Source organism: Harmonia axyridis, chromosome 2 (assembly GCF_914767665.1).
Source record: "Harmonia axyridis chromosome 2, icHarAxyr1.1, whole genome shotgun sequence".
In the NCBI taxonomy this organism is placed as follows: Eukaryota; Metazoa; Arthropoda; class Insecta; order Coleoptera; family Coccinellidae; genus Harmonia; species Harmonia axyridis.
Window position 1 is genome coordinate 3,250,495 of NC_059502.1, and position 14,692 is coordinate 3,265,186.

At 33.7% G+C, this 14,692-nt stretch overlaps 5 protein-coding genes and 1 non-coding gene across 7 annotated transcripts in view; 2 read left to right on the top strand and 4 right to left on the bottom strand.

The window, feature by feature from the left end:
* Positions 1–346: 346 nt before the first annotated feature.
* On the bottom strand, positions 347–1,839 carry LOC123672637 (L-aminoadipate-semialdehyde dehydrogenase-phosphopantetheinyl transferase). The gene has a single exon (XM_045606830.1). It carries the CDS (start codon positions 1,597–1,599, stop codon positions 733–735), a length of 867 nt encoding a protein of 288 aa, XP_045462786.1. The 5' UTR covers positions 1,600–1,839; the 3' UTR covers positions 347–732.
* A 301-nt stretch (positions 1,840–2,140) lies between these two features.
* LOC123672638 (uncharacterized Golgi apparatus membrane protein-like protein CG5021) lies at positions 2,141–3,238 on the bottom strand. Of its 2 annotated transcripts, none has more exons than XM_045606832.1 (5): positions 3,165–3,238; positions 2,983–3,059; positions 2,693–2,927; positions 2,503–2,616; positions 2,141–2,431 (listed from the first exon to the last, which is right to left on the bottom strand). In XM_045606832.1, the coding sequence occupies exons 1-5, from the start codon at positions 3,210–3,212 to the stop codon at positions 2,237–2,239; spliced, it is 669 nt and encodes a 222-aa protein (XP_045462788.1). In that variant the 5' UTR covers positions 3,213–3,238; the 3' UTR covers positions 2,141–2,236. The 2 variants fall into 2 exon arrangements, with proteins under 2 accessions (XP_045462788.1, XP_045462787.1); XM_045606831.1 differs by having other exon boundaries at positions 2,503–2,628.
* Positions 3,239–3,453: 215 nt separating this feature from the next.
* LOC123672640 (peroxiredoxin-6) lies at positions 3,454–4,534 on the top strand. The gene is made up of 3 exons (XM_045606835.1): positions 3,454–3,638; positions 3,694–4,141; positions 4,198–4,534. Exons 1-3 carry the CDS (start codon positions 3,556–3,558, stop codon positions 4,318–4,320), a joined length of 654 nt encoding a protein of 217 aa, XP_045462791.1. The 5' UTR covers positions 3,454–3,555; the 3' UTR covers positions 4,321–4,534.
* Positions 4,535–5,485: 951 nt separating this feature from the next.
* LOC123672639 (peroxiredoxin-6-like) lies at positions 5,486–7,228 on the top strand. Its single transcript, XM_045606834.1, has 5 exons — positions 5,486–5,687; positions 5,745–6,192; positions 6,250–6,383; positions 6,439–6,886; positions 6,943–7,228. The coding sequence occupies exons 1-5, from the start codon at positions 5,605–5,607 to the stop codon at positions 7,063–7,065; spliced, it is 1,236 nt and encodes a 411-aa protein (XP_045462790.1). The 5' UTR covers positions 5,486–5,604; the 3' UTR covers positions 7,066–7,228.
* A 233-nt stretch (positions 7,229–7,461) lies between these two features.
* On the bottom strand, positions 7,462–7,553 carry Trnai-uau. The gene is given in 2 exon segments: positions 7,462–7,497; positions 7,516–7,553. It is a non-coding gene; the product is annotated as a tRNA-Ile (tRNA).
* Positions 7,554–8,932: 1,379 nt separating this feature from the next.
* Positions 8,933–14,692, bottom strand: part of LOC123672641 (serine/threonine-protein kinase SMG1) — a 46,503-nt gene continuing 40,743 nt past the window's right edge. The window contains exons 7-8 of the mRNA XM_045606836.1: positions 12,797–14,617; positions 8,933–11,405 (exon numbers count right to left, since the gene is read on the bottom strand). Coding sequence (XP_045462792.1) covers positions 11,328–11,405; positions 12,797–14,617 — 1,899 coding nt within the window. The 3' untranslated portion in view covers positions 8,933–11,327. The remainder of the gene's footprint in view (positions 11,406–12,796; positions 14,618–14,692) is intronic.

Below are 14,692 nucleotides of genomic sequence, written 5' to 3' on the forward strand. Positions count from 1 at the left end.
GCCATTATAACAATTTTAAATTGGTATCATACCTATTCGAAAACCCCATATATTCGAAATGAAATCTTTACCATTAGTTTTCGGTATTAAAAAAAAAAATTTTCGACATTGATATCCATCTTTTTTTCGTAGCTTTTCCTCCGAGTGAAACACAACGTTTTTTCAATATAAAGGCAAAATGTTACTTCAAGATGTGCTTATTACATCAATATATAAAATCCGTCAGTAGTTTCAAAGATTACATGCAAACAGTGACTGTTATTTTTTATCGCACACAATTGATGAATTTATTAAGATATTATGTAAAAATCATTGTCATTGAATTCAAAGAAAACCATGTTAGAAATTATTTTGATGAAAATTTAATCTTGCCATTACAATTTCACAATAAGAAATTATTCGATTCTCCCAAATAATAATAAAAATGTTAAACTGTGGTTGATCACAAACTATTTTAAATTTCAGTACATGAAAGATAGTAAAAATGTTTAAGCTTGGTTTTCAACAATGATAAAAAATAACTTTATAGTATATGGGATAGGATATTAGGATATAAAATGATTTTTGAACAATTCTGAATTATATAATTCAATAGATTCATCAATTTTTCTGGTTATCATTCCCATTATTTCCTCTTGAACTCTTATCACCAGGCATTACCAACATATACCACTTTTATACAGATACACATTTTTCCATAAGTTTTCATTCATATGAATTGTACAAATATTATTACTTTTTGTCCATCTTTTTAAAATAATTGCTGCAATATATCATATCTTCTTCAAGTATAGGTAAACCTTCATCTATCAACTCATTTATGCATAATTCCCTAAATTTAACTTTTTCAAAGTCGGTACCTTTTATTGCAACCGCTACACAATGATCATCATCTAAAAGCATCTCATGAAATTCCCAATCTACCATTTTACCATCAATATATAATTTTGTATTGTTCACAATTTCATTTTGACTGAGATTTTTCTGCACAATTTCAAAGTTGATTGTTTGCAAATCTAAATTCAATCCTGTACCTATTGCCTTAACATAGCTTTCTTTCAAACACCAATTTCTGGTGAACATTTTAATCTTTTCACTTTCAGTTCCTTGTTTTATAGTCAGCCATTCACTTGAAGTAAATTGTCTGTTCATAAGTCTGAAAAATTCAGATAGTTCTTTGCCTCCTTTATATTCCATCTTCATCACATCCACTCCAAGTGCTTCAACAGTATTTGAACCTGCCAACACCACGTAATCACCTTGATGGGATACATTGAATTTGATATATTCTAAATTTGGATGTGCCAAAAAAGGTTTACCCCTCTCATCTCTTCTAAAAGTTATTTCGTTGAAAGGAACTTTGGTAGTTTTTGAAATGAACTTTCTCATTAATAGACGTCCAACTAATGAAGATTTGAAATCTTCCTTAAAGTAGAAACGCCCAAGTCTTTCTTTTTCTTCAAGTTGTATGTATGATGTACATTTTGCCATCTGTTCCAAAGTTGGAGCCCATTTTTTTATATTGAAAGCCCAACGTACATTTGCATCATTCATCGCAAACATCAATTTATAACTTCGATTGCCTATGATTATATTCATTTATTACTTCCGAAATTACAATTAACATGGCTGTTTTCTGGATTTTTTCCATTTGAAAAATTTACACAGATTCAACTCAATTTGAATAAAAATTTCTAATAAGAAATGAAAAATAATTCAAAATTTTATTCGCCCATGCATACTTTCTTCAAATGATGTAATGAATTCCAGAATATCAAGGAAAAATCATAATACATGAATATTACTCTAGTTTTTTGATAGAATATAACCTCAAAATGATAGTTCACTTGATCTACAGTCATGTCAGGTAAACCTACCTCAAAAGTTCTACTAGGGATAACATGTTATCTTTGGGTTCCACCTATTATAAAAAAAACTGAAATATAATTATGAATATGCTAATAAGTTATAGAAAAGGATTTCAATCGATGGATATTCAATAATAAAATTTAAATGAATTCTCTAATTCCATGTAAGTATGCAACACTTAATACACCTAGTTGAGTTTTGCCAAAAAATCAATATTGGTTCTATAAGAAATTTAGATCATCAAAAAAATATAAAAAGCAAACTGCATATGTCAATGAACAATTCACTATCAAATCATTTAATTGGTAACAAAATATACATAAATAAAATATAATTTACAGTTAATCACGTTTGAAAAACAAATACTTCAAACTGTATTTGTAGGAGGATTTTCAAATGAACTTGTGGCCTGTCGAGAAACAATAGATACTGCATTCTGTAAAACTTGTGTACGAAAGAAGTTTTTAGTTACACTTGAAACACTCTGATTTGTTCCTATTTTACATTTTATGTATCCATAAAGATTTGAACTGTTCAATATCAATGCAATCATCACTAAGAGCTGAAAAATCAAAAATTAATCCAAAAAAAAATTGTAGAAACTTGAAACATATTGGAAATGATCAAACTCACCAGCCACTGTATATTGAAACTAAACAATGCAGTAATGAATAAAAGAGCCCATGCTACTGGTGTTAATATTAACGCAGTCCAAAATATGGCCGATTCTCTTTCATTTATTCGACTCTGTTTTTGTCCCTGAAAAGGGACATATGAAAATTCTATATTTAATGTATTTGAAAAAAAATATATATATATGCACCTTCCGTGACTCAAAAACCCAATGTGATTTTCCTTCATCATCTACATAATTCCACCATCTCAAACCCACCATAAGTCGTCCTGTTATATTTTTCACTGTCCAGAAATCCATAGACAATAATAATACTATCAGTACAAAGCTTGTTATGAAACTGCTAGAGAATACTCGATAAAATAAATAACCAAATAATGCACTGCATCTAAAAGCCAAATGGAAGAAAGTCACATAGGGATGCCTGAAATATATATCCTTAATTAAAATATCCTGTTTGCTAAAACATTCTTCCTCACGTTAATGCACCCTTTTTTGCAGAAGTTTCTACATCTTCATCACCAAATTCTAAAGCATCATCCTCCAAAAGAGGAACCTGAAAGTTAAGAATTTAGAATTTGAATTATAAATACTTATTATCTAGGTTGTATATCATTTCTAATATAGGATTTATTGTTCATTAAAAGTTCAAAAAACCCACCGTAGCTGACGACGACATGATACCATAGACAGATGTAAACATAGACATTTCTCTATGGATGGAACTTTTACGTTCAGTCATCGAAAAAAATATTTCGTTAGTATCTGATTGATTATTCTTTACATCACTATGAATATTTTTAAAAATTTACTGAAGCCATTCGATATTGAATAATAAGGATTAGTTAGATTTAGTTTTCTATTCTGTTTTACAGAACACTAAAATAAAACTGAATCACAGAAATGCCAACCATAGATAAATAACTTTAATCTATGATCCTGACAGCACATGCTCACATGCATATTAGCAACCAGTCCTTTATGATTTGAATTAATGAGAAAAAGAGGATTCTAGTTGAAAACTATAGTGTATTTGGTATACATTGAAAAAAATGAATTTGGGCGATGAATTTCCGAATTTTACCGCTGATACAACTATAGGAGAGATCAAATATCATGATTGGCTTGGAGATTCGTAATTGCAATTGAAGATTATGTTATTTGAATACAATTTAAATAATTATTTTCAGATGGGGTTTGTTTTTTACTTACCCGGCTGATTTCGCTCCAGTCTGCACCACTGAATTAGCTAAGGTTGTCAAGCTATATCCTGAATTTGTTAAAAGGAATGTAAAACCTATAGCACTTTCATGTGATACTGTAGAATCACATAATAAATGGATTGAGGATATTAAAGTGTTTGCAGAGCATTCAGCTGAAGGGTTTCCGTATCCAATTATAAGTGATGAAGGAAGAGATTTAGCGTGTCAATTGAACATGTTAGATCCTGAAGAAAAAGACAAAGATGGAATTCCTCTAACAGCAAGAGCTGTCTTCATTATTGACAACAAAAAGAAAATGAGGCTTTCGATATTATATCCATCCAATGTCGGAAGGAGTATTGATGAAATACTCAGGACAATAGATGCTTTAATGTTGACTGACAAATATAAAGTTGCAACTCCAGTTGACTGGAAGGTATTTTTTAATCCTTTTGTCAACCCATCTTATTCTAAACTAAACATTTTTTTCAGGTTGGCCAAGCCGCTATGATTCAGCCAACAGTAAGTGATGAAGAGGCAAAGAAATTATTTCCAGTTATGACAGTAGTTGCCCTACCTTCTGGAAATAAATATATCAGACAAAGCCATGTTTAAATTTTAAGAGTTCGATTTAATTTCAAATGAAAAATGTTTCTTTTTCTGAGCTGGATCTGTATAAATTTATAGAATAATGTATATGAAAATGTTCTGTATTTTTGTTCAAAAAAAATAATCATTCATATGATATTACAGAAATACAATGTTTTTGTTTCATGTTATTTAAAAAAAAGCTATGTAAATGAAAAAATAATACATAAGTTGGATGAAACTGTTTATTCAATGAAAAAATCAACATGAAATGCCTGAAAAGTAAATGAAATCAATAAAATTTAATATTTTGGAGAAATGCTCGTAAAGCGACTAAAAACAAATGAAATCATTGAAATCCGAACTAAAGATTACCCCAGTGATCTCAGGATGAAACTCCTCAGAGAGAGGACGCACCTTCAAATTTGGCTCGAAAAAGACTCACCAAAATTTCATAAAATATTAAATTTTCTCTATTTCAGTATCGTAATGGGATCATTACAGTTCTAAAAAAACGAACTCATTACAGCATCGTTATCAAGTTATATTTTTCGTTTTGTGGTTTTCTTTACTGCCTTCCAATCCTATCAAATTTCAATAATTGTCAACATAATGTATAATTTGGATATAGTGAAATGATTTGCAGCATTATTCGCAATTTCTCCTAATTCAGGTGGTGTCAAATCGATTTCTTCACACATAATTCATGAATTTAATTCGTAATTTTAAATTATTTGAAAATTCAAAACGTACGATTCAAATTCCGTAATCTGTCAATATTCGTAACAGTCACTCCAACTGTTAAGATACAATACAAAAGTTACTAGGATGTATAATTTGAATTTTTCATTGAATTTCGACAATATTTCACAAAGCTTGACTGAAATAGAGAAGATATCGTCTAATACTAGTTGCAGAAGGCAATTCCAACACTCTTGCGTTCGAAAACGAGCGACGAAGGGCTCCTATTCCAACACGAATGAATTTCGCATTCGTGTTGGAATAGGAGCCCATTCTGCAACTTGTTTTAGAATATACTATTATCAAAAGTAATTACAGTATATATCAGGAAGAAATTCCAGGAAAAACACTTTAATTTTCCACAGAACACTAAAAAATACTGAATCACAGATATCCTGTCAAAAAAGTAGTTCTTTGATCCTGACAGCACGTGCTGTATGCATCTGTGCTGTATGTTTTCAAATAACAGTCCTTTCTGGTTTGAATTTGGAAAAAGAGGTTTCTAGTATTCTAGTTGAAAACTAGAGTTGATCTGGTAAACATTTGTTTGGCTGTTTCTGAACGTTGAAAATGAGTTTCGGACAAGAATTTCCGAATTTTACCGCAAATACCACAGTAGGAGAAATCAAATTTCATGATTGGCTTGGAGATTCGTAAGTGCAACTGAAGATTATATTGTTTCAAAATATAATTCAAATAATTTTCCTCAGATGGGGTTTGTTCTTTTCTCATCCAGCGGATTTCACACCAGTCTGTACCACTGAATTAGCTAGAGTTGTCAAGCTATATCCTGAATTTGTTAAAAGGAATGTAAAACCTATAGCACTTTCATGTGATACTGTAGAATCACATAATAAATGGATTGAGGATATCAAAGTGATTGCAGAGTGTTCAGCTGAAGGGTTTCCGTATCCAATTATAAGTGATGCTCGAAGAGATTTAGCATGTCAATTGAACATGTTAGATCCTGATGAAAAAGACAAAGATGGAATTCCTCTAACAGCAAGGGCTGTTTTCTTTATTAACGATAAAAAGAAAATGAGGTTTAAGATATTATATCCAGCCAATGTTGGAAGGAATATGGATGAAATACTTAGGACACTAGATGCTGTAATGATGCTTGACAAATATAACGTTGCAATTCCAGTTGAATGGAAGGTATTGTTCAATCTTAATGCCAACCCATTTCATTCTAAACTTTAAACTGTTTTTCAGGTTGGCCAATCAATAGTAAGTGTTGAAGAAGAAAAGAAATTGTCTCCACTGATTAATTTAGGGCATAAATTTCCAAATTTTACCGCAAATACAACAGTAGGAGAAATCAAATTTCATGATTGGCTGGGAGATTCGTAAGTGCCATTGAGGATTATATTATTTCAATATAATTTAAATAATTCTTTTCAGATGGGGTTTGTTCTTTTCTCATCCAGCGGATTTTATGCAAGTCTGTACCACTGAATTAGCTAAAGTTGTCAAGCTAAATCCTGAATTTGTTAAAAGGAATGTAAAACCTATAGCACTTTCATGTGATACTGTTGACTCACATAATAAATTTATTGAGAATATCAAAGTGATGGCAGAGCATTCAGCCGAAGTGTTTCCATATCCAATCATAAGTGATGAAGGAAGAGATTTAGCCTGTCAATTGAGTATATTGGATCCTTTAGCAAAGGACAAAAATGGAAATCCTCTAACTGCAGGAGCCGTCTACATTATTGACGATAAAAAGAAAATGAGGCTTTCGATGTTATATCCAGCCAATGTTGAAAGGAATATTGATGAAATACTTAGGGTACTGGATGCTTTAATGTTGACTGACAAATATAAAGTTGCAACTCCAGTTGACTGGAAGGTATTCTTTAATCTTTATATCAACCCATTTTATTCTAACTGAACATTGTTTTTCAGGTTGGCCAAGCTGTTATGATTCAACCAACATTAAGTAATGAAGAAGCAAAGAAATTGTTCCCAGACATGACAGTGGTTGCACTACCTTCTGGAAATGAATATTACAGACAAAGCCATATTTAAATTTTAAGATTTTAATTTTATTTCAGATGAAAAATTTTTCTTTTTCTGAACTGAATCTGTATAAATTTATAGAATATTGTATATGAAAATAATCTGTAGTATTTTGGTTTTAAAAAATTTACCATTTATGTGATATGACTGAAATAAAATCATTCTCATTTTATTTTTATTTACTTACAATCAGAAACTTCCAATATATGAGTTTAAACTTAGTTCGACAGAATATATTGTCCTTTACAAATTTTTGTATTTTGAGAAGGAAGCTATGAGAACGAAAAAAATTAAAGAATATAAATTAATCGTAAGTGTTCATCTATCAAAAAGAATCAGTTGAATGGAATTGACTCGAAACACTAAAAAAATCACCAATATGTCACTATAATATTGTAAAAAATATGCTCTAGGTGAGGCTCGAACTCACAACCCCGGCATGGCTCACGACTACTGTCTTATAAGTACCGTGCGCTAACCAATTGCGCCACTAGAGCGTTGTAATTTTGGTTAGAAAAACTTGCACGTCAAGTTAACGGTGTAATTTCAATGAAATCTACAATAACTAAATATTATTACTGAAAAGAGAAATATGTATACTAATTCATATATTTCAATTAATTTTTATCATTTCATAACTACCTATAATTTGAGTTAACATTCGGACCGTCCATATTTCATTGCAACGTGAGTACACTGAATCTAATCTGCGGTGAAAGTGAATGTATTTCGAAATGTGCTATTCTTGAATCTTGATATAGGTGCAGTTTTTGGGTTTCACTCTTCGATAATATTTTATTTAGGTCCCATACTGGAATAGACACATAGTCAACTAATTTCTAGGATGTTTTCATTCTAGTGTACCTACTACATAAGAGTTATTTCAGATTTACACGAATATAAAACAGTTTGCAACCTGAGAAAGTAACTTTACGAATGAATATTTTCAAGATACGTTGTGAATACTTTACAGCTTTCGCTGATTTGTGGTCTAAATCATGGTATAAGAATAAATATCATGATCTAAATTAATTATGCAAATTTCAACTCGTTTGTTTATAACAGATCCACAACACATCAGTAATTAAGTAAATCTTGCACTTACCTAAACATACATTATATTTGCACAAATATATTAAGACACAATTATTGCCAAATTCCAAGTTGCTTATTATTGTCGTTAATCAATTGACAGACTTTAATTTATGGGAAAATCTTTGAAGGCCTAAGAAATCAGAATAATAGGAGAATTTCCTTTCAAATACCTTTTGTCGACTTACCAAAATCAAAATATATTTTCAATCTGAACAACAAACTTATGGCTCATTACATTTGTAAAAACAAATCAATTTTCTTGCTGGCTTTTATTATTATGAAAAATTTTCATATAGTTGAGAGCAGTTTTTCTCCAAACAATTCCAAAGATTTTGACCGGAAGTTGATAATAATATTCAATCAACGAATATTTTAGTTTGAGGACATTATCCGCGAATTTAGAGGATTGAATTTGAAAGTTAAAAAATCTCAAAGATATAACACAAAATCATGAATTTTCAAAAGTGCAACATTGATATTATTAATTCCACTCTGCTTGTCATTATTTGGAAAATAAGTTTAAATAGTATGTTATTTTATTAGATTTATAATTTAATAATGCAACGGAAAAATTCATGTGAAATTTGCAATATTTTTTGCAATGTTGATCTTTAATTTGGTCTAAACTTTTCAAATTGTTAACTGAGAATTTCAGCAGGGATTTAGTTTTTTCCTCGAGGGATTCCGAAATTATTGATAATGATACATCAAAAGTGTGTAGTCCTTTTTTTCAGATGAACATAGGGTTTCTCAGGAAGGAGAGGAAAGAATGAAAAAAATATTTCAGAATATATCTTGTATATTTAAAATGAAACAACTAGAAATGGTAATAAGCACTTCGACTCAATTCCTCAAAGGTTACCGGGTTTTGAATATCCATGTTCATTACAATTTCTCATTCAGAACAGTCCACTACAAATTATAAATAGCCTAGCAAAAATAAGATAAACAGAGTTCCATGTAGATTAATTCCTCTTTAGGTTATATCGATAAAAATTCAAACATGTACATTTAAAATATATTTCCAGCAATTTGGAACATTCAAACGGTGTTCGTATTGTTTGGGAACTGATGTTGATCAAACATTTTTTTTTTGTGGAATGAAGAGCACAATTCACTCTGAGATGTCACGTAACAAAGGGTAGTATGGCAAATTCTACAGAAGGCATATTTTAATTCGACACCCCGGATGTTAAACGTGAATCAATCATACTTGCGGTATATTCAACACATAATTTCTGTCTTATACGACAACATTTAATTAAGCAGCTTATAGTTGTTTCAATTCCTCTTGAGATGAACAATATACCAGAAATTATATTTTAAAGTGTATGGATGCTGATTCGTTGGTATTATTAAAAATATATATACGAAATATAAATTTGAGAAATTTAGAAATATTATCCCCTATTACTTCTCACAGTATGCAACAAAATTATCTAATTGAATTTCGGAAATTGATAGAAATTATGTAGCTGGACATTCTTCAAAGTTGTTAATCTGCAAATTCCATTTTTGTATATACAGGTTGGCCTAATAACAAATTGAAACAAAGATTTCAAGTGATAAAAGTGTATTAAAAATAAATGCTGTTATTTTTGTAAGAAAATACCTTTTTGTCTCTACATTAATTCCCAATCAGGGGCCAACAAAAGGTGAATCACACATTAAAAAGCCTTCCAAATGTCTTTTAGTTGGATGAAATGTTTCAAAAAAATGTTTTCTTCTGAACTTTTTTCGAATAATAAGTATTTTCCTACAAATTGAAAACCTATTTCAGCATTTTCGGTTCTTATTTTTTGTTTGCAGGACCACCTGTATATTTATTATTGATATCTTTTATATTTTCTATTTGTACAAGATAATGTTAAAAACAAAAAACTTAACTAACTTGTGCGCAAGTATCTGTCAATTTCTCCCAAAGAATGACAAAATATTTTTTCAATTCACCATGTTTCTTTTTTCAAAATTTCCTTTTTTCCCGATGAAGAAGGTATATTCATCTCAAAATTTACATAATACATAAATTCCAGGGCGAAATCAACACAAAACACTACTCCATTTTAAAAATTTCGAAATGATCATCGGATGTTGATCGATATGATTTCAAAAATTGAAAAACTTTCGAACCCTATTTTATTTGATCCGAAAAAATTTATTATCTAAAACATAAAATTGAAAAGGTTTCTGGATACGTTAAAATATTTCAACGACAAAAATTCGTGTTAAAAATTGAACCAATGATAACAAATTTCAATACCAAAAAATTTAATGTAGCTAACACACAAGAAACGACTTTAACAAAAAAATTTCTTAAGGGAAAAAATACATTTCTTCTATATTACAGAGTTGTTATATCCAAATCAATAATATCGAACTCTCTCCTCAAATTTTATGATTATTGCGCAAAATATGAATAAGAACTGAAAACACTTCAACAGGTTAGATTTTTGATTGATTCCAAAATTTATATTGCTTCTTCGAAAAGCTCACATACTTGTTCAAGGTAGACATCGAGATGAATTTCTTATTCTTATCCAACAAAGTACAGAAAGAGATGATTTTGATTAATATCAATTTTGTAATAAAAGAAAAAAGAGAGAAGGACCGAGTGATAGAGAAGTGAAACATACATTAAAGGCTCTTATTATTCATAATGATCTCAACAAATGACATGTCGATATAAACTTTTTTATTGATACATAAACTTCACTAGTACAAGGGAATTTCAGACTGTTAGACTTCTCTACACATAAACAACACTTATGTCCATTCCTCTCTTCGTGATTGAAACATATCAGAAACAAAAAGAAAAACACGCAATTTATAGTATTATTATGAAAAATTTAATTGCTCAAGAGGAAAACCAGAAAAAAAAACGAGAATGAGATCTAAGACATTTCATTTTGCTCCGTCCACAAATGGACGAGGGCTTACTTCGAAAGATAACTGGAGAAACTCTTCAGTTACCCCAATATACCCCGATATACATAAATTCTTACAAGAGCAATAAAACTAAGCGACTTGACCTCCTGTGTGCGCATGACAACTGAGAGATAGCGCTGCTGTGCTCCGCTCGGACGTTACGCAAGAACACGCCACGCACGCCACTGGCTCGCCTTTTTCTACTGAAGGGAAATCCAGGCAGACCTTCGTCCGCTGCTGCAGCTCCGCATTCACACCCAAGGCGTCCAGCCCTCGTACAGAAGGGCCAGGTTGTCCAGGCTGGTTGCTTCTCTGATTACATAATCAACCTAAAATCAGAGTCAGAGAAAAAAACTATCAATAGAAAGTCTGGAACTTCTGAGCGCTTTTTCGTAGAAACAAGTGTGGTTTGCGACTTTTACGATGGATGAAAAACTCTCCAGGTCAAAATTGAGTAACCCTTGTTTTTATTTTGGTTCTGTCAAACGTTATTTGTTAGTGCCAAAACTAGCAATTTTGAATTACATTATTGACATTGGACATAAAATTCTGTGGTTCTGAAGACATAATCTAAAACCCAGAGAATTTACCACCAAGATTGAAGTTCCTGTCAAATTATCTGACAGTAGGCATCAGGATAGATTATTTTTGAAGGTTATAGAGTTTTGCAAGATCCTGTGAATAAATATCTTATAACGGGTGTTTTTTTCGAGGTATATAACTTTAAGTTGGCATTACTGTTCAAGATGGCGACCGATTTAACAGCTGTCAAGTGATTTATTCTCAGTTTGGTTTGGCAATTCATCATGAATAGACTCACGCCTGAACAACGCTTGCGAATAGTGCAATTTTATTTCGAAAATAATGGTTCTGTGCGGAATACGTATCGCGCACTACGTCCATTTTATTTTGTTTAGCGATGAAGCGCACTTCTGGTTGGATGGCTACGTCAACAAACAAAACTGCCGCATTTGGAGTGAAGCTAATCCTCAAGTGTATGTCGAAACACCGTTACATCCAGAAAAACTGACTGTTTGGTGCGCTTTATGGGCTGGTGGAATCATTGGTCCGTACTTCTTCAAAAACGATGATGGCCAGAACGTTACAGTCAATGGTGATCGGTATAGAGCCATGACAACTAACTTTTTCATTCCTGAATTGAACAACCATGATGTCCAGGAGCTGTGGTTCCAACAAGACGGCGCAACATGTCACACAGCTCGTGCCACAATCGATTTATTGAAAGACACGTTTGGTGACCGCCTAATTTCACGTTTTGGACCTTTGAATTGGCCTCCAAGATCTTGTGATTTAACACCGCTAGACTACTTTCTGCGGGGCTATGTAAAGTCATTGGTCTATGCGGATAAGCCACAAACCCTTGACCATTTGGAAGACAACATACGCCGTGTTATTGCCGATATACGGCCACAAATGTTGGAAAAAGTCATTGAAAATTGCACGTCCAGATTGGACTACATCCGAGCCAGCCGTGGCGGTCATATGCCAGAAATCATATTTAAAATGTAATGCCACAAGATTATCTTGCGAATAAATAAAATACATGTGAATCGAATGATCCATCGTTGTTTTATTGCAATTTAAAGTTCTATAGCTCTAAAAAAAACACCCTTTGCGTCTCTGGACCCAACTTTTAATTCAGGTAGAGGTTTCAAAATCGACCGAACCTTAATCACCCCAAACAGAAACGAATACTGACCTGTTCTTGAGCACTGCACTTCCGACCATTATCAGGATCTCTACCCTCCAGCTTCATCTTGACCCTGCGCCACACGCTCACAGCGTACGCGTTCCTCTGTTGGCCCTTAACAGCTGTGCTTTCTTGCTTCTGCAGCGACGTGTTCCTACTATCGAGACACATGCCGTCCTGTCTCACCAACACCTTCTTCCTGCCCTCCTCCAACTCCAACAGGTCGTTGTAGATCTTCTTCGTGTTGGCCTCCATGTAGTCCAAACACTCCATAACCTCCAGCACGTCGTTACGCTTGTGTTCCTTCTTGAACTTTTGAAATATCAAAGAGAAATTCTCTATGTAGGTCCTATACTGGGCGATGAATTCCTGCGTGTTAGTTGAGTAGTTCTCGATCTTGGTCATCGACTTCACCAGGTTCTTGACATCCGTCATCAGTCTGCAGTGGGTGTTGTAGGCGTTCTTGAGCACTTCCAACCTCGTCATAATGGCGTCTACTGCCGTGAACAGATTAGTTTTCTCGTCAACCAGTTTTGCTTGCGTCTTGCCAATCAGCACGGTTATCATCTCGGAGATCTTCTCCAGCCATTTGGAATTAGTCGTTAGCTCCTTCGTCAACAGGCTCATAATGCTCTCTTCTGTTGGGCTCAAAGTGTCGCTCTTCACGCTGTTGTACTTGCAAGCCATCCTCCACATCTCGTAGGTGTTCAAGAAAGTTTTGTCGTAGGTTTTGGTGTCCATGCAATGGTTTCTCAACAGTTCGTGTTTCAGTATCACGCTGCTGATGGTTGTCACTCTATCCGTTATATCTTCCAGTAACTTCAGATGGTCCTGTCTCACTTGGACAGTGTTCTCGAATGCTTTCGATATCTCTCCCACCTCAGGGTTGGCTCCTTTAGCCCAGTTGAGTCTCTGATGTGCACTTTCTACCAACGCCTTCTGGTTCTCCCCAGCCTGTCTCAACTTATCGCTGACCAGCTGCAGAGTAGAGAATTCCGTCTTCAGATCCAAAATGAATTTACTTCTGACCGGGGTGAATAGGTTAAAAGTGGCTAAAATCTCTTCGTACATAAAGTTTACTATGGTTATCTGGGTGTGCAGTCTCAGCTGCGTGGATTGTAGCAGGGTAATCTTCCTCTGCAGCTTCTTGGTCTCCTGGATCTTGACCCAGGCGTGTTTCAGGTTGCTCTCAAGGGTGGAGGCCTGAGACAGGGCGTTCTGCGAGAACAGGCCCTGTTTTAGAAATATGTTACCCGCCTTGTGGTAGAGATCGTCCAAGGGCACCTTGCTCTCTGCACCGATATCTTTCTGTTCGATCTCTTCGGAAACGTCGAAGCCCAAGTCCTGGAGTAGGTAGCACACGACGTAGGCGATGTGTTCAGTGGTGATTCCCAGCAACTGCTTCGAGATGAAGTCGGCGATGAACTGTCTTATAGGCTTCAGCAATTGGTCGTCGTTGTAAGCTATCGAAGATGACCCTTTGAACGATTGGCACATCTCGCTAGAGCAGTTGAAGAAATCGGACATTGCCTGTAGCCGTTTCAACAGGAATATGTCCTCCAGGATGGAGTGCACCTTGGAGTTGCACACGTGGGGCGAAATGTTCTTGGCGCCCTTGACCTGATCGACTTTTTTCCAGGAGTTTGGCAGGTTGATGGAGCCTAAGGCGTTTATAAGATCGTTCCATTCCATTGTTAATTTTTCGAAGAGACCGTTGAAACCCATCAGCAGCATCTTTCCAGAGGTTAAGGTTTCCGATTGCCCGTTTATCAGCGCCAGAAAACCGGTCTTCAGAGTGGAGACCCTTTCCAACACGAAATCGTAGAAAGTCTGAAATAGGAACCAATCATTAGAATTTTGAAGACCATAATTTAGAAGTGATGTAATTTCACTGGACTAATTTAT